Below are 19,394 nucleotides of genomic sequence, written 5' to 3'. Positions count from 1 at the left end.
TAGTTTATCACCCTAATTATGTACTTATATTTCTACACTCAATTAACATATTTTCTGCTTTAACTCGGAATATGACATTTTAGAGTTGGAAGGGGCCTCACAGATCATCTACTCTGGTCTCTCAAAGAGGACAGTTCTAGAGCAGCAAAGTCAGAGTTGGTGACGCAAAGTCTCCCCATTTCCAACCCAGTGCTCTTCCCACTATAACATGCTACCCTGTATATTTCCACCTCCATGATCTCCCAGCCGCCTTATCTGCTTTTGCCTCTCTTGGAAAATAGAAACAAAACCCAGGAATCTAATAATTGCCTTGGACTCTTCTCACAAACTAACTCTCCAAATCAAATTAATAACTAAATCCTTGTTTTTTAAGTTTGCCTTGTTTTTTAAGTTTTCTATTCTTTCCACCTGCTCCCTTATTGATCCAGTTTTTTTTTTTTCCCCCTTCTCCAGTCCCTCCTCAAACTTCTGTGTGCGTCAGAATTGCTTGGAATGCTTATTAAAGATGCGTCTCCAACCTAACAGATTCCAGTTCAGGTCTGGACTGGGGCCGTATGAGCTATAGATCTTACTTTTGAGAAACTTCTCTAAACACAAGTCCACCACCACTTATTTGCTTTAACTATTTTGTTGGCTCTCTGTACCAAAGTTTGAACTCTCACTCCTTTCCTTTCTACCTTTCCTTCAGCGTAAGTTCCTAAGTTCTCCTTAAACTTCCTGTACCCCCTGGGTTCCATCCAGCTCAACTACTCAAATATCCAACCTCTTTGGAGGCCTGGCATCTTTACTCATACTGTTCCATGTGTCTTTCTTCTTCTCCTCCACCATAGCCAGGCAAAATCCTACCCATTCTTTAAGGCCACTCTAAAATTCTCCCAGGCAGAATTAATCTCTTCCTTCTATGTGTTCCCTCAGCAATCCAATCCATACTTACCTTTATTATAGAACACGTCTTAGTTGGTTTGGAGCAGTGGTTCTCAAAGTGTGGTTTCCAGACTAGCAGCAGCTGCAAAACTTGGGAACTTGTTAGAAATGCAAATTCTCAGGCTCTGCCCCAGAGCTACCAAATAAAACATTCTGGGGATCGGACCTAGCAATCTGTGTTTTAACAAGGTACCCAAATCTCTATTTGGCTTGGTATCTTCTTAGCTAGCGTGTTCCTTGAGGGCAGAAAGTATGTTTTACTTATCTCTTTCCTCAGCATCTAGCCTGGCCCACGCAGTTGGTAGGTGCTCAATAGTGATTAAATGCAGAGCCCCTTAGAAATCTTCAATAATGCTTTGCAGATCATACTTTTTTTAACAGACCCTGCACTTCCTTTGGATATATTCATGGCTCTTTTTCATTCTATTCTTTCATATCCTTAGAACTGGGGTGACTGTTCCTCTTCTCCTCCCTTCTCCTGTCTGTCTCACCCCAAGCCAAGGGCAGAGCTCTGTCCTTAGTTATAATGCAGATGATATTAGTGACTAGCAGATATCTGACTGCTGGGATGCTGGAGGGATTGTCTGTGTCTGCATATCTTCATTTCATGAAGAACTTGGGAGAGCAGGCTGTTTGCCCATCTCCCTGAAACCTAGTCTTTTGGCAGCTGAAATTTCTGGCAGGTATAGGGAAAATACCTTCTCTTCCTCAGAGTGATAATAGAGTGAGGAGGTTAGCAAAGGAGAGAGAACAAAAGATCTAGAAGCAGCATGATACAAGGAGGTAACACGATAAAGAGTATAAAGACCACAGAATGTGCATTCAGGCAACTCGAGTTCAAATCCCAGCTCTTTCATCATGTAAACCTAGACAAAATATTTAACCTTTCTGTTTAGTTTCCTCAGCTATAAAATGGGGATAATATTGTCCTGCCTTACAAGTAGTGAGAATTAAATTAGGATGACACAAATAAAAATGCTTCCCATGATCTTAGCACAAAGCCTTAATATAAATTAATTTTGAAGATTAGAAAACGATGATACTGGGGTGATCCCGAGCTATGCCGTATGGCTACAGCAGTTATCACCCACCCTAAATGATATCCAGACAAACGGATGTGAAAGTGCCAATCCCAAAAGTGGAATGTGCGATAACATCTGCTGTGGGGATGGGACTGGAGGCCTGGGTGAGATGGGATGATAAAGCCAAGGGCACTGGGCTGGCTGAGTGGTGCATTGGTTAAGAGTTGGCTTGGGATGCCAGCTCTGAGCAGCAGGGCTCTGGTTAGAATCCCACCTGAGGGCCAGTCACATTGCACCCTCTACAGCTAAGATGGTGAATAACAGTTCAACTTGGAGCTGGGCTGCCATGAGTCTCTGGCCACGGCGTAGGCTGCAGCCCCTGCTACAGTGGGCTGCCATGAGCTACCGTGAGTGGCCGGCAGCCAGCATGAGCGGCGGCCGTTCAGAGGCCGGCGACCGATCTGCCTCACCCAGGAAGAGTGCAATGATAATACCAACATGGGTCAGTGAAGCGACGTCCTCCACAACTAGACTGAAGAACAACTTATCTGTTCCCCTTCCCCGATTCCGCAATGCTGTTCCCTCCTCCAATTCCCCAATAAAATCTTTAAAAAAAAAAAGCCAAGGGTACTTTTTAGTGAATTTATTCTGGGGGCAAAAAAGCACCACCAAAGCTGAGTTGATCTAGGGCAGAGGGCAGAGAAAATCAGAAAGGCCAGGAACCAGACATAGCTTAAAAAAATGATCTGGATCAGATGGGCTGATAATGTCTAGATTTACAAAACAAAGCCAAGGGTCTCTAAGGTCTTTGCAGGGATTCTACACAAAACACTAGCATTTTATTAGCAACCACAGATGTATCATTTTTTTCACAACATTTTACATTTATTCTGTTTCACACCAGAGAATTCTAATGTATTATCAACAATACATTTTAAATATAACATATGGCTGAAAAAAATTAAATTAAAATGCACTATAATAGTGCAGACACAAAGTGCAGCTGGCAATTGAATACATGAAACAATGCTGAATCAGTAGTGTTGGGAGCCCACTTGGTTTTCCAGAAAGTGATATGCTTTGCCCACCTTTGGTCAGTCCTGGAGCAGTATTCAGGCTGAATGACAAATATGAACTAAAAAGGCTAAAATACTGAAAACCAAACAGGATCACTCTTGAGTCAGTTTTACAATGAAGTGCTCAATCCCTTGTGAACACTTATCTGCCATAGTTCCCACCCTCGCTGCAGTTACTTATTGCATGATCAGACCTCCTCCATCATCCAGCCTCCAGGACACATGGAGTCACAGCCCTGGAAGGAGTTGCTGCTGGTCATTGAGGTGTTTTCCTATCCACACTTGACTTGGGTGGCAAGGGTTCTCTAGAAGTACACCTCTAACACATCTACTTCTGAGAAGACTGTCTACGTCTTGTTGGGAGGTACACAGAGGAAAGGTTACTTGCCAGAGGATGTGCTACCAGACACTGGTTGTCATTCCTTATAAACAACCAGCTCCAAAACCCAAAGACCATCGTTTATGCCATGAGAAGAGGACCACCTTGTCAGAACAGATTTCAGTTCTTACCTTTACATGAAAGGGACTCCTATTAAAATCAACTTGTGGTTAACTCCCTCAGAAATGCTGTTCGCAGAATATTCCTCTTCCTAGTTATAGAGGCAGCTATGGAATATACACAGTCTCCCCTGACACTGGCTCCCAGCTTTACTAACAGGAACCTCAAGCCGCATGTCTTCCAGGACCGACAACTCACAGTCATAAAGAAAATTCTAAAAATCAGACGTGGCATGAGGAGTTGGTGCATTACCTGTGTGCCATAATTGATTTCTTTTACACAGGCTCAAATGTATGTGCCACGTGAACACTGTGGTTACACACCAGGGCAGAACCTTTAAATAGGAAGGTCTCCAGAATTTCTTTCTGAGATGCCACGTTGGCGGGGAAAACAGACTTTGCGTCATTTGGCTGGGGAAAATGTCTTTAATCCTTCCTCCTACTCCTTTCTCCTAACCACTTATCCTCACTGAGCAAGGTGCTGGGGTAGAGCCAGGGCATTCTCATCAAAAGGCATCTTTGATGTTCTTGAGCTGGCGCACAGCCAGGTCTACAGGAAGGCTGAACTTGAGGTTGCTGAGGCGACTGAGCAGGTTGAGAGCGCTCTCAAAGCCGGTGTGTGCCATGTAGCTCCAGGGCTGGTAGTGGGGCTCAATGAGCGACCCTGACTTGCAGATGAGGTTCACCCAGGACACAAGACGCTGCTCATTCAGTGCCATGCATACCAAGGCCTTCAACTCGGAGTCTGCACTGCGCTTAAAAGGGTCATGCTCTGTCAGCACCATGTGAATGGCCGTCAGTAGGCTCTGCTTGGGGGTCACAACAGTGCCTCCCATAGCAGGCAGAGCGAAGGACTGGGAGAGCTTCCGGGCTGGGGATTCCACATAAGCGCGGCCATTCTTAGCGTGGTAGTACTTTACAAAGAGCTCCCAGGGGTGCATGGCTTCAGGGGCCGAGGAGAAGGCTGGCAGCAAACAAGCAATGGGGGCCATCACAAGGCTCATCCCTGGTGAGGAGGCGTACAGTCCATGAGCCAGGAGGTCCCTCATGGCCACTGTCAGTTCTTTCCGCACAGCCGTAGTCAGCTCGTCCTTGCCTCCCAGAGAGAGGTCCTGAAGGTTGGCAGAGGTGATGACGTGGTCGTGTGGCTGGTGCCTTAAGGCTAGCTGTTTCACTCTGTCTACTGACACCTCGAGCCTCTTCAGTAAGGGGGAGTAGTCCCTGTCAGCCTGGCCCCTTGGCCATAGGGTTTGTGGGATCTGGCCCGTGGCACACCCAAACTGGCTAACAGCAAAGATCTGGAGCACTGCCAGCGCTCGCCGCATCAGGTGCAGCCCCGTCTCCCGAGCTCTCTTCACATCTTCTGCCTTTGCTGTTTAGAAAACATAATGACTCATCAGTTAGGGCAATAATGGTGCAGAGGTACACTCAACAAGTCACAGGCTGAGATCAAGTCTTCCTTCTGAGTTATGTATGGGTCCCAACAAAGCCAAGAGCCACCCAGGGTGTCACTGGACTTAACTTTTTTTGTCGCTGGACTTCCCTTTTATTGTTTGGTTAATAACAGCTGTATTGAGATATAATTCATATACCATACAATTTACTCATTTAAAGTGTACAATTCAGTGGTTGTTAGTATATTCAGAGTTGTGTAATCATCATCTACCCTAAGAAAATCCTGTACCATTAGCAGTTCCCATTCCCCACTTCTCCCCAAGCCCCCATGCCCTAGGCAACCACTAATCTACTTTGTGTCTATAGATTTGCCTAATCCGGAAGCCCTACTTACCTTTGCAGTTTCCTGGAGGCAGTCTGCTGCTGCTGGTTCTGGTGGAGCCATTTCCTGTCTTCCCACTGGCCTTGCACTCACAGTGTCCACTATCTGCCTGCAATGGACTCCCCACTTCGTCTGTAATCAGAAGTTATAAAGAAGAGATAATTTACTTAGCGCTTTTATGGCAGATTTTTAAAGGCAAAATAATATTTACTAGTGCCTACCACATGACAAGACTTTTACAAATTATAACTTTTTTTTAAAGAAATATATATATTTTTTTATAGCTGAGCCATCCTGCCACCTGTTGGCAGCTCAGCTCTGGCCAGGAATTGAACTGGTGACCCTGTTGCTCAGAGTTCACACTCTTGAGCGAGCGCTTAACCAAATGAGCCACTTGGCCGGCCCTTACAAATTATATCTTATTTGTGTATAATGGTGACTGGCATATAGTAGCTGGCTCAATAAATATTTGCTGAGTGAAGGAAGCATGAATCATCTTATGGGTAAGGAGAGTAGGACTAAAGAGGTTAGGAACCTGCCCAAGGACACGAAGCCAGTAAGTGGCAGTGTTGGGATTTTAACTATCTGGTTCTAAAATCCATGTTCTTTCTACTCTACCATGCTGACTCCCTTACTGAGTGATCAAACCTCTTAAATAGTATATATCAAGACTGGTACCTTTTGGTATTAGTACTCAGAATACATATAATTATCACACCTGTTCACCATCCATTTCCCATCCCCTTCTCTGACCTTGGATGAAGTCGATGAACATCTCAAGGTCTCGGATCTGAGTTTTCAGCTGCTCAACCAACTGTTCTTTCACTCGGGCTGGGTTGACAATCTGAGCTACAGCTGCATCCACATGCTGCCGAAGTTCTTCAGTAGACAGGGAACTGATGTCCTCATTCAGATTCATGTCCAGTTTCTTTATTAACTCATCTATGATCACCTATGAAAACCACAAGCAATGAGCACACCTTCTGCAATTTTCAGGGAGAGGGTTAGAAGGAGAATCTTTACTAGTATGCCTCCTACCCTTAAACAGAAATCAAAGACACAGAGAACTTCCAAATTCGTGAGAGGAAATGATGCAACTGCTGATCAAAGTGAGGACAGACCCTTTACTTCTCTGATAGTAATAAGAACCCTTGGTTCCTCTCTGCCAGAAATGGCTCCTCTCACTGGAAATGTTCTACCAGGCCAGGCAACTTTCACCCAGAACAACAGTGTGAATCCAAAGTGGCTAACGATCCAAAAAGCCTCATATTTAGTTTCCTCCAAAGCCTTGAAGAGAATACTGATTTCTCTTAGTTCTAGTCCTTCTCATCCCTTCTTGCCCTACTCTAGGCAACTAAAGAAAAATATTTACAAAACATCAAGGTACATACAGCCAAAAAATATCCTAGTGATAATTTTAGGAACAACAAAATCTAGATAATGTAACTCCAGCCCAGTCAGAAAACAGCCACGTCTCAGGGAGAAACGAACATATAGGGAAGGCTATAGCTGCATTTTTACCAGTAAATTTATGTAGCTACTCAGGTGTTGCTTAAATAAATAGAACATTAAAGCCAGCCTGGATTCCAAGAATATTAATCAACTGGTTGTGGGGGGAAAGCTAGTTTACACTGTATGATGTGCCCAAATAGAACTGTTTTAATGATCAAATGAAAGTAAGTATTATTATTACAATATATTACTACTATTATTATGAATAATAACCACCAAAAAGAAAGAGCTCAATTATCGTATTATAAAGCTTTGGAACTTGTGTTTTCATGTGTGAATAAAGACAGGTTCCATGTAATAGTAAAATTTCCCTTTGATTTGGGCCAGCAAAGGGGTTCTTAGTAAGGCCAAGGGCAAACAAGCTAGAAAAGGATGTCATGTAAACGCTGGAAAGGACATGGAACCTCAGGTAGTGGTAGAGGTGCCTCTGGTGTCTACTTACCCGCTGTCTTTCCAAGACCAGGGACTGTGGCAGGGAGTCGTAATTGCCCTCTTGATAGGCAAACGTTTCCAGGTCATCTAGTTGGGTTTTGAGCTGCAGTATCAGTTCCTTCTGCTTCTCCCTTTGGGTCTCCAGACGTTCACGTTTCTCCTGTTCACTCTAAGATGAGAAAATATTTAGGTTTATTTCACAGGAAAAGGAAAATTCAGGGCACATTAAGAATCCTCTCAAGCCAATAATGATTAGTAAAATATATAAAATGTTTCCAAATAATCCAGATGAAATTCGGAATTTAAAAGGTAGGTTCAGGGCCGGCCGAGTGGCGCGTTGGTTAAGAGCTGGCTTGGGACACCAGCTCTGAGCAGCAGGGCCCCGGTTCGGATCCCACATGAGGGCTAGTGACACTGCCCTCTACAGCTAAGATGGTGAACAGCTCGATCTGGAGCTGGGCTGCCGTGAGTCCGCTGGCGACGGCATAGGCTGCAGCCCCTGCTGCAGTGGGCTGCCATAAGCTACTGTGTGTGGCCGGCAGCCAGCTTGAGCAGCCAGCAGCTGGTGTGAGCTGCCAAGAGCCGCTGTGAGCGGCCGTCCAGAGGCCGGTGACTGATCTGCCTCACCCGGGAAGAGCACAATGATAATACCAACATGGGCCAGTGAAGCAATGTCCTCCACAACTAGACTGAAGAACAAAAGGATAACAACTTGTCTGTTCCCCTTTACCCAATTCCCCATGCTGTTCCCCTCCCTCAATTCCCCAATAAAATCTTTTAAAAAAATAATAAAAGGTAGGTTCAAAAACAATAATAATTATTTCACCTAGAGCAATTTATTAAATGTGTGTTTTAAGAAAGTATTTGTCAGCCGGCTGAGTGGCTCAGTTGGTTAAGAGCTCGCTCAAGAGTTTGAGCTCTGAGCAACAGTGGTTCGATGCCCGGCCCGAGCTGAGCAGCCGCTAAGCTGCCAATAGGTAGCAGGATGGCTCAGGTTTAAAAAAAAAAAAAGTATTTGTCCTTCATTGGAAATAGGATATTAATACAATGGGGCCTTTTGTTAAGACTGCTCCCCCCCCCCAAAGGTCTAGTTACGATTGAGACTATTTATTTTAGCCAAGACAGTCTCCCAGGAATTAAACATGCCATCCTCCACAGCCAATTACCACAGAACAACTCCTGAATATTTTCTGCAGCCAAATTTTGCAAGAGAATCTGGAGGGAAGGGTGTAGAAAAAGGCTTTATAAATTATAACCACTTTTTAAAGGTTCAGAGCCACTCCAATGTATTATAGACTTCTGCAAAATCAAAAGAATAAACACAAGGGCAGGCCGAGTGGCTCAGTTGGTTAAGAGCTCGCTCAAGAGTTTGAGCTCTGAGCAACAGCGGTTTGAGTCCCAGCCCGAGCTGAGCAGCCACTGAGCTGCTAACAGGTGGCAGGATGGCTCAGCTTAAAAAAATAAATAAATAAAATAAAATAAAAAAGAATAAACACAGATGCCTGGAGCAGTTGAAAAAAATCTAAAAGCCAAGTAACAAGGGTGGGAGGGTAATAAAAAGTCTGATAAGTTTCCCTGAGCAGTGATTCCTTTTCCCACTGTTGGCCACCAGGTAGCTTCTGCATTTAAATTATTAAATCCCTTCAGGGCGGCAAAGCCTTGCCAATGTATGCTCAAGCATTGGTCTTTTCATGCCTTTTGAGTATAAATACAAAACAAAACAAACCCAGCAAATTATGCAAGTGTAAGGCTGTATTTCAAACTAGAAGTCTACAGGATATTAAATTTAACCTTAAAATGGTACTTACCAAGCCCTCCATAAGTAAGGTACAAGAGAAAACAAATGAAAGAGAACAAGTTAACTTTTTGTTCAAGCCATTTAAAAAACAATACCCTCGCTTTAGCTTTATTCAACATGAAAGCAAGCCTTTTCTCAGGATCCTCCATCTCCAATCCTTGTGTTGTGGTTTTGTTCTTAGAACACTGTCCCTCTCCCCTCTTAGTGCAGGCCTACCTATTCTTTAAGAGAAGGTTTCCTTGATTTCCCCAGGCAGAGCTGGTCGTTTCCTGCTGTGCATTTTGTACAGACTTCTACTCTTGCTCATGTCACATTACAATTATTTGTTTAGAATTCTGTCTCTTCCAGTCTGTGAACGCCTCAGATATAAGGGCCTTGACTTTGTACTCTCAAGGCCAAGCACAGTGCCTAGAATAGGATAAGCTCTCAATATATATTTGTTGTACTGAACTGAATCAGGTACAGAATGACACATTCCAAATACAATAATGCCCCCTTATCTGCAGTTTTGCTTTCTGTGGTTTCAGTTACCTGCAGTCAGTTGAGGTCTGAAAATATTAAATAGAAAATTTGTAAGTTTAGGATAGAATAGAAATAAACACTTCGTAAGTTTTAAACTGTGTGCCATTCTAAGTAGCGTGAAATACTGAGCCTGGGTCATTCCTTTCTCCAGCGTACCCAGGCATGCATGCTGTATCTGCTACCCACCCACTAGTCACTTAGTAGCCATTTTGGTTATCAAGTTGACTGTTGCAGTATCACAGTGCTTAAGTCCAGGTAATCCTTATTTTATTAATATTTGCTAATAGCCCAAAGCAATTCCCATAACTTTTATTACAGTATATTGTTATAATTGTTCTGTTTTATTATGGTTGTTACTTTCTTATGTCTAATTTATATATTAAACTTTATCACATGTTAAGTATAAGGAAAAACACGGTATATATATTTGTTATTATCCAAGGTATCAGGCATCCACTGGGGGTCTTGGAAAGTGTCCCTCTCAGATAAGGGGGGACTACTGTAATGAACTCTGACTGAAGGAAGTTGTCTGACCAGCCCAAAGAGCAAGAACTGGGTAAACTTAGTGTTTTCACTGTATCCCAACTTTATAAAGCCAAGGAAGAAAGATTCCACAGTCATAAATCCTGATTCAATTTTCATAAGAATGTCTCCTGAACTCTGGTAGTTCCAGTATGCTGTTTATTGAAATGTGAGCAAACAAGTTTAATAGAATAGAACAAAGAGCTCCGGTGCAAAGCAGAAAATAACAGAAATAAGTTCCAGTATGATATAAAATACTGGTTTAAAAATTTTGGGGGGCCGGCCAAGTGGCGCATTGGTTAGAAGTTGGCTTGGGATGCCGGCTGAGCAGCAGGGCCGTGGTTCAGATCCCATATGAGGGCCAGTGACGCTGCACCCTCTACAGCTAAGATGGTGAACAACAGCTTGGCCTGGAGCTGGGCTGCCATGAGGCACCGGCGATGGCGTAGGCTGCAGTTGGACTAGCCAGTAGCGGATGTGAGCTGGCGTAAGCTGCCCTAGTGGCTGGCAGCCAGCGTGAGCGGCAGGCAGCTGGCATGAGCTGGCATGAGCTGCCGTGAGCCGCCATCCAATGGCCGGTGACCGGTTGCCTCACCTGGGAAGTGCGCAATGATCATAATACCAACACGGGCCAGTGAAGTGACGTCCTCCACTAGACTGAAGAACAAAAGGACAGCAACTTGTCTGTTCCCCAATGCTGTTCCCCTCCCCCAATGCTGTTCCCCTTCCCCAATTCCCCAATAAAATCTTAAAAAAAAAAATTGGAACTGATAAGAAGTAAATCATATGGTTCACACATATTCCTCACTTTGGCATTACCTGTTCATGTGTCAATATATGCACACAAGATTACAGCTGTTTACTAGGTGTTTTTGAACACTACGTTTTAAAAGAAAGTTGTACTCTGTTTCCAAAAGTGAAAATGAATAACCAGAAGAGTACCACATCCACGGAGAACCTCTGGTGCTCCTCACTCCTGAACAGGGCCTGGCCACAGTAATTCTATCTTTTCTATTCCTTAAAAGTCTGGCAATTTGAGGTGGCGGTTTCTTGTTTGTGCAAGGAGCAGTGGGTATGTGGAGAAGAGGGTAGAACAGTAACACAGGATTGCACTGGAAACATTTCAGATTAAAACAAACAATTCAGTATCTGTTACTGATAAGTCTTCTTGGTTAAAACCAATTTAAGTGGGAGGAAAGCCACATGTGGGTTGTAACTTGAAAAATAAAAAGGTGGAGAAAAGACAGTGAGTCTCTTCAACACCTATGTACAACTGCACCCTTCCAGAGACTCAAAGGCTGTAAGACAACGTTCGTTCCTTTGGTATAGTATACAGATTCTCATAAATTCAGGGGGTAGGCTAAGTGAATGAATCTCGTCAGTTACCAAAGCCACCTCATTCAGAACACCTAATTATTAAGCAGGATGGGGAAGGAGTTTTAAAATACCAGTATTAGGAAATTCATGTAATTAGGAGTTGTGTTTCTTGGTGGAGTCTTTAGGGTTTTCTATATAAAGAGTCATGTCATCTGCAAAAAGTCACAATTTGACTTCTGCCTTCCCAATTTGGATGCCTTTTATTTCTTTCTCTTGCCCGATTGCTCTGGCTAGGACTTCCCATACTACGTTGAATAACACTGGTGAGAGAGGGCATCCTTGTCTTGTTCTTGGTCTTAGAAGAAAAGCTTTCAGTTTTCCACCATTAAGTATGATACTAGTTGAGGGTTTGTCATATGTGGCCACTATTATGTTGAGGTACTTTCCTCCTATACCCATTTTATTAAGTGTTTCATTCATAAATGGATGTTATCTTGTCAGCTACCAGACATTGTGTTTCTTTTAATTACTAAGACACTCTGCTGATCACCAAAGCTCTCACTCAGACAAGAGAGTCTAAAGATTAAAGATTCTCTAGATTCCAGGAAAGCACGGACAGGGAGATCTAAATTTCCATGCATTCCAATTCTTACCCTTCACTAACCAATTTTCCCAATTCGCAGGGTGAGCGCACTCTATCAGCAAATGTGCCAGGAGCTAGGTACTTTATGAGGTGATGGCAAGGTGAGCCCGAGCAGCACTGCTTTTGGTTGCTCGCTCTGTTGGCCTCTGAATACTCTCTTCGCTCACTGTTCCTCTGCCCTTCACGTCATAACACCTTCGTGGACACTTCTCAACATCAGGTTCCCAGGCCTCTCTGTCCTTCTGCCCATCAGCGGGCCCCATACACCTGTCTCAGTCTTCATGTCTCCGAAGCACGTACCTTTCTAGACAGGTCGGCTTCTCACCACGGCTACCTTCATCCTCCTCAGCATCAGTACTCACCCAACCTCCCCATTCCCATATTCCTCCGAGCCGGGCCCTAGCTGCTCACCTGATCCTCGCCCCGCAACCGTGGCCGGTCCTCCGGCAGCCCGTCGCCCTCGTCGCTGGCGGAGTCCTCGGGCTCCCCGTAACCCAGGACGTGAGGGCAGCCACGGAAGGCGAAGTCCTCGAGCTCGCGCAGGAGGCGCTGCTGCTCCGCGGGAGCCCCGCGCACCACCTGGCGCAAGCGGAACTGCACCTGAGCGAAGTGCGAGGAAAGCGCGAGCAGCGCCGAGTCCAGCCGTCGCCGCTCCGCCCGCAGCCGCCGCAGAGTCCGGCCAGGCGAGTCAGGAGGGGAGCCCAGGACCGCTCCGGGCTCCTCGGCAGCTGCCTCTTCCGAGAAAGCAGTCGCCCCAGGTCCGGCCTCCGCTACCGCTCCCACCGGGGCCCAGCGCACCGCCTCGCATGGTGGCAGCGGCTCTTCTTCCTCCTCCTCTGCGTCCTTCGCCTTTGCTCCAACTGCCGCCACCACCGTAACCGGCTCCGCAGCTGCTTCGACAGCCGCCATCTTCCCGGAAACTCCGCCACACGTCAGCCGCGCCCCCTGCTGCCATGGCAACGGCGCGCTGGCTGGGAAACCCGAGGAGCGGTGGGCAGGGCTCAGACTTCACCAAATTTAGACGTCACGGAGGGCTGCCTTCCCTGGGGATTTATTGGGGCCAATAATTTTTTATTGAACGCCTACTGTGAATCAGACACTGAGTGTACTAAGAGTTGGAGAAACAGGTGAATGAAGCCACGGACAAGTCATTCCGTGTGTATCAAGTGTAGTGTTTACTCGTAGCCCTTGCCCTGGTCCCAGCTGGTGGATCGTCTCTACCTAATCTGTACATTTCTGGAGACCTGGAGATGTGAAGGGCTGCAGGGATTATGTTCTCCCACAGTCTCCGAGTGCAGCTCCTTTAGCTGTAGGGCCATATTTCTCCTGCTTCTAAACCCTTCCCGAACCATATAAGGAGAGGCAGCTGCTGGGGGCGTCCCCAGGATCTAAAGATAGCGGCCCCAGCTTCGGACTCCAAATGCCACCGGGTAGCGGGAGCCGCCATGGCACGGTGAGTGTTTCCGGCCGCCCTTTTCCCTGGAGATTCCTAGACCCCCACATCTTATAACTCCGCACCTCTCTACTCTGACACTTTTGGTTCTCCCCACGTTCACCCTCACCACACAAACCCACGCCAGTGACTCCCCTTCCAGCCCCACGCCAGTGACTCCCCTTCCAGCCCCTTCTGTCTCATTTAGCTCCACTTTGACTAGGCTGTAGCGTAAAATGTCTCTATATTTTACCCTCCTCCCATCTTTCTCAAATGCCCTCAGTCTTCCCTCTCCCACCCCTATGAAGCCCCACCTCAACTCCTCTTCAGGCAGCATGCCCGGACCCTGTGGTACGACAGGCCCAAGTACGTGTTCATGGAGTTTTGTGTTGAGGACAGCACGGACGTCCAGGTGCTCATAGAAGACCACCGCATCGTGTTCAGGTAATGGCTCTCCCCTCCCCTCTGGAGGGCTGGCTTCCTAGGAACCTTTCCCTTCTCCTAATGCCCTCACATTCAGCCTCTTGTATCTCAGCTGCATTGTTTCCTTAGCTGCAAGAATGCGGATGGAGTGGAGTTGTACAATGAGATTGAGTTCTATGCCAAGGTGAACTCCAAGGTAAGGGTGGGGTGGGACAGTAAGGTCTGGATGGGAAGGCTGTCTGGGAAATGGGGGATTCATTCTCAACCTTAGACCCTAAGAATGGGGTTCTGTTTATCTGGCAGGATTCTCAGGATAAGCGCTCTGGCCGCTCTATTACTTGCTTTGTGAGGAAATTGAAGGAAAATGTAGCCTGGCCTCGGCTCACCAAGGAGGATAACAAGGTAGGGAGCGGCCTGCTCTTTCTCCCGTGCTCTCTATCCATGTACCCAGGTACCCAAGTTAGGTCTGGGAATCACCCTTGCCTCCTCCACAACCAACATTCAGTCACTCATCAGGCCCTGCCTATTTGACCTCCATTTAAGTATTGAATGCATTACTTCCTCTCTTCCTAATTCAGGCCTCATCCATCACTGGGTGAGGCTTGTTGCATATTGTCAGCCCCCAACTACCGATCCATCTAATGCATTCCTCCCAGCATGGTCTGTCTAAAACATACATTTGACTCTGTCAGTCCCTCACTTAAGAACCTCCAGTGGCTTCTTTTCTCCTAAAAGGTTGAAAACTGGCTGCCTGCTGGTTGGATCTCCCCCCTCAAATTTGTTTCAGCAGTCTTCACAGTTTTTTTTAGAATCTTTTTTTTTTTTTTTAGCTGAGCCATCCTGCCACCTGTTGGCAGCTCAGAGGCTGCTCAGCTCGGGCTGACTCGAACCGCTGTTGCTCAGAGCTCAAACTCTTGAGCGAGCTCTTAACCAACTGAGCCACTCAGCCGGCCCAAGTCTTCACAGTTTTAAAAATTATCTTGATTGGTTACATTTAAAATTTTTGATTAGTTGCTGATATATAAAAATGTGGAGATTTCACCTAAAAATTCACATTATCAGTTTGTTTCAGAAAATGAAGACTGGCTACAGTAGTCTAAATTCCCAAATGCCAAGAGATGGAGCTTTAAATGGGGCATGTGTTGCACCTCACTTGACTCTTTTTTATTATCTCCCTGACTCTTTCAGGCATTTGAGCTTGTAACTTCCGCTCTTTAGGTTGAAGTTCGTGCATGACATATAAGTGCACAACATGGCTATTCCTCCCTCTGCAGCCTTATATCCCATTACTCTCTGCCTCAAACATCATATTCCAACCACAGCAAACTGCTTGCAGCTGTTTTGCACACATCAGGTTATTTCTCAACTCTGTATCTTTGTTCAAGCTGTGCCTTCTTCCTGGAAAACCTCCATCACCACTACCTTCTCCAACCTAACCCCTGCTCATCCTTCAAGGCCCTGCTATTGGAAGCCTGAGTTCCCAAAATATGCGTGTTTCCTACATAACCTACCACCACCCTTTCCACACTGTATTATAATGATGTATTTACATTTCCCTTCCCCACTTGCTTCTTGATGGCTATATACTGAACATTTTTATAATCCCAGTGCTAAGCTCAGAGTCGGACCCATAGTCTGTGTTCTATAAATATCTGTTAAATGAATGCTTGAATAAGTTCTTTCCCTGTCTAAGTGTGGGAACTTGGAACATGGGCCTTGAAGGGTTGCCTCGGACTCCTTGTCTTGCTTGGTTGACTCTGTGATGCTTTATGACACAGTTGTCGTTCCAGATGTATCTCCCTAGTCAATCTGTTCCTGGAGGGCAGAATGTCTATGCTTTCCCAACCCCTACAATGCCTGGCATTGTGTTTGACACTTAGTAGGTTTCTGGTACATTTTTGTGGATAATAATGATGACATGGCAGCCTAGAGGAGGTTAGTCAAAGGGGTGCTGTTGCGAAGACTGTACCCGCATTGACCTTCTTTCCCTCAACCATGCTCCAATGCATATACCTACACTCTCCTATGCACTTTTGCTATCCTCCTGGCCTGTGACTCTCCGTGCTTCCTCTTGCAGCCAGTGTGGTTGTCTGTGGACTTTGATAACTGGAGAGACTGGGAAGGGGATGAAGAGGTGGAGCTGGCTCAGGTGGAACATTATGCAGAGGTAATACCATTTTCTGCCCATCTTGATCATTCTGTCTCTGCACACATTTCTTTGGAGGATTGTCATCAGGGCTTGGCAGAGGTGTATGAGCTCCCCCGGTAGGCTGCTCATTGGTGCTGATATTTTTCATGTATTTTGTGCAATGTTTATTTAGTAGGGATGGGAGAAATGGATATTCTATTAGTGAAATTGTATACATAGATTCACTATTCACAGAGTAGAGCCTGTGTCCTGAAAAAGTTTGGCAAACTCTTTTCCTACTTTTCTGTAATTTTTGTTCTCTCTTCTTTTTTCTCTCTGTGTGTTTTCTTGAGCCAGACCAACTTCATGGGAAGATCAAATTAAACATTATAAAAATTCATGTTAAAAAATTGCTAGTTCCCAATAAATTGCACCCTGCCATATGTTATTTGGTTTCAGAATTTCAGCTACTATTTATTCAAGTTGCAAAAACACTAGCAGACCCCAGCTTGGATTAGTAAAGAGAGTGCTCTCTGTGTGTTTAAATTTCTTTTTTAAAAGGGAATCAATTTACTTTTCTCTAATTCATTCCAGTGATGTGTTAAAAGATAGGGCAATTGTCTGGCTGGGACCGTTCTGTGGTCCATCAGTATGCAGGTTGCTCTTTCCTCACCCTTCTTCTCTCTTGTGACTATTTTTCTCTTCCCATTAGCTTTTGAAGAAGGTCAGCACCAATAGACCTCCCCCTGCCATGGATGACCTGGACGTAAGTAAAGCCTGCCCCTCAACCCTTCAGTTTCCTTTTGGCTCTAAAGATACTAGAGAAATTAATATAATATTGTATGTTAGCTATATTTTTATAAAAATATTTTTTTAATAATAAAAAATTAAATTAGAAATAAGACACTAGAAAGCTCCTGTCCCAGTCCCTAGCATGCAGTAGTTTTCATTCATGTAAGCCAAATTTGAATTTGACACAGGAGGTCAAATGTTCCTCTCCAGACTTTAGAAAACCCCAGCAAGACCCCTCTCACTTCCATCTCCCCCTCTGCTTCTCCATCCTGGAACAGACCTGGCCCTGTGACTATCTCTACAGCTGTAAGGAACAGGAGCATTAATTGAAATTCTGAGGAGCATTTGAGATGTTGCTTCCTGGCAATGGTCATTTTGGCTCAAATAAATTCTTTTAAAAATTAAAAAAAAAATCTGAAACTAAATGATGCATGACACAGGGCTGTTTATTGAATACAGTGTTTTATTTTATTTTTTAAAGTTTATATCCTTCCGTATTAGCCTCCCAAAAAGTTGTGTGACTCAGAAAATCACAAAAGAAAACTTGGAGAGCAGGAGGGAGCGAGCAGCATTTGTGAACAGAAACGTTCACTTTTTGAACACTCTCCAGGTGCTTTTGTCTTTTTTTCCCCCTAGGATGATTCTGACAGTGCAGATGCAACAAGTAATTAACTTATGGGACAGCAGAGCTGGGGAGGAAGCTGTGGCTATCTTCCAGTCATTCTGACAAGCTAGGCCCTGGGCCTTCAGCTACTGTTTGGCTGTGCACTTCTGGGATCTCTGAAGTTTCCTAGAAATTCTTCATTAAGGGTCCTCCTTTATGCTTTATTTCTTCTTCCTAGGCACTTGACTATGGCTGCTGAATCAGATGTCAGGATAGGAGAGGGGTAGACTGGGGTGGCTGGGTTTCTGATTTCCTACTAATTGGCTGTAATCTCTGTGTTTGGGCCACTCATCAGGGCTGTCTTGAGTATTTCTGTATATGTGTGTATGTGGTAGAGCAAAAGCCAAAGAAGCAGTGTATAGATTCTAATAAATTTCTAGGAACTGGTCTCTGTCTCTTTTCTTCTTATACTCTTCCTCCTAGAGGCAACCTCTTCCTCCTCCATAGTTCCTCTAAAGGGGAGGAGTGGGTATCAGAGATCCTGGCCCTCATTGTTGAGACTGGAAGATGTGGGGAGCAGGCTTGTAACCAAGCTGGGGGACTTCCTCATGACAGATCTATGCTCTGATTTCTCAGGGCAGAAACCAGCCTTTCACTATATGGCTAATACTGCTAATCCTAGAAATGCACCTCAGCTTCCTGTACACTCCAGAAATCTCTTTATACTTTTAAAGCTTATTGTTACATTAGTTAATGTCTGTTTAGTCCTCCATTCATCAGCTACCCTATTCATTCACATATTTTTTGAGTGCCTAATGTGTACTAAAACTGTGACTTAGACAAAATGCAATGCCCAGACTTTGCCCTTGAACTCATGGTAAAGTATTGAGATTTATTTTAAAAATTAAACTTTAAAAATTATATCAGTAATATATGGACATAGTTTAAAAAAATTAAAATAGTATAGAAGAGTATAAAATTTAGAGTAGAATTTGCTCCCTCTCATAAGAGAGGTTTCTTCAATAAACTTATATAGCTATATATATATGCATATATACTATATACATTATAAATTCTATAAAACCTATAATTTATATAATTATATATAATATATAAAATAATATATAATGTGGGACATAAACATATACAATATATGTTCATAAACAGTATGATATATATTAAAATTTAATACATATATGAGCAAATGCAGTGTGTGTGTGTATGTATGTGTATACACAATTGGAATTACACTATGTACACCTTGCACCTCTTTTTTTTTTTTTTTAAATATGGAACGCTTCATGAATTTTTGTGTCATCCTTGTGCAGGGGCCATGCTAATCTTCTCTGTATCGTTCCAATTTTTTTAGTATATGTACTGCCGAAGCGAGGACCACCCTGCTTTTTTCACTTAATATATATTGGAGTTCTTTCCAAATCAGTGTACATAGATCTAACTCTTTTTAATGACTATGTGGTATTTAAGTAAATACATTTTTCATAATTTAACTGGTTCCTTATTGAGGGAAATTGAGGTTGTTAGTCTTTTTCAATTTTCATCCAATGCTGCAATGAATGTTTACAAAATTTAGATCGTTACATATTTAGCAAAAACATCTGTAGGGTAAATTGCTAGATGTGGAATTGCTAGGTCAAAGAGTAGGTACATTTAAACATTTTGATTGATAGCTGTTGCCAAGTTGCTCTTAGATGAAATTGTATCTATCCTTACTCCCACCAATGACAGAGCTCCATTCTCCAGAACCTTTTATTTTATTTTTATTTATTTATTTATTTTTTTAAAGATTTTTATTGGGGAATTGGGGGAATGGGAACAGTGCTGGGGAATTGGGGGAAGGGGAACAGACAAGTTGCTGTCGTCTTGTTCTTCAATCTAGTTGTGGAGGATGTTGCTTCACTGGCCCAAGTTGGCACCATCATTGTGCTCTTCTCTGGCGAGGCAGATCAGTCGC

The 19,394-nt window shown here is 44.2% G+C and overlaps 2 protein-coding genes across 3 annotated transcripts in view; one reads left to right on the top strand and one right to left on the bottom strand.

The window, feature by feature from the left end:
• Positions 1-2,806: 2,806 nt before the first annotated feature.
• On the bottom strand, positions 2,807-13,452 carry RUNDC1 (RUN domain containing 1). 2 transcript variants are annotated; one of them, XM_019667097.1, is made up of 6 exons: positions 12,455-13,452; positions 9,050-9,055; positions 7,252-7,410; positions 6,051-6,249; positions 5,310-5,429; positions 2,807-4,892 (listed from the first exon to the last, which is right to left on the bottom strand). In XM_019667097.1, the coding sequence occupies exons 1-6, from the start codon at positions 12,950-12,952 to the stop codon at positions 4,027-4,029; spliced, it is 1,848 nt and encodes a 615-aa protein (XP_019522642.1). In that variant the 5' UTR covers positions 12,953-13,452; the 3' UTR covers positions 2,807-4,026. The 2 variants fall into 2 exon arrangements, with proteins under 2 accessions (XP_019522642.1, XP_019522643.1); XM_019667098.1 differs by lacking the exon at positions 9,050-9,055.
• LOC109395733 (alanyl-tRNA editing protein Aarsd1-like) overlaps positions 13,362-19,394 on the top strand; it is a 23,365-nt gene continuing 17,332 nt past the window's right edge. Inside the window, exons 1-7 of the mRNA XM_019667001.1 lie at positions 13,362-13,496; positions 13,806-13,919; positions 14,028-14,094; positions 14,202-14,300; positions 15,976-16,065; positions 16,739-16,792; positions 17,029-17,124. Of these exons, the coding sequence (XP_019522546.1) occupies positions 13,489-13,496; positions 13,806-13,919; positions 14,028-14,094; positions 14,202-14,300; positions 15,976-16,065; positions 16,739-16,792; positions 17,029-17,124 (528 nt within the window). The 5' untranslated portion in view covers positions 13,362-13,488. The remainder of the gene's footprint in view (positions 13,497-13,805; positions 13,920-14,027; positions 14,095-14,201; positions 14,301-15,975; positions 16,066-16,738; positions 16,793-17,028; positions 17,125-19,394) is intronic.

Source organism: Hipposideros armiger, unplaced genomic scaffold (assembly GCF_001890085.2).
Source record: "Hipposideros armiger isolate ML-2016 unplaced genomic scaffold, ASM189008v1 scaffold_482, whole genome shotgun sequence".
NCBI classification, from domain to species: Eukaryota; Metazoa; Chordata; class Mammalia; order Chiroptera; family Hipposideridae; genus Hipposideros; species Hipposideros armiger.
Note: the sequence above shows the minus strand (reverse complement) of the source record. Positions and strands in the feature narration are given on the sequence as shown.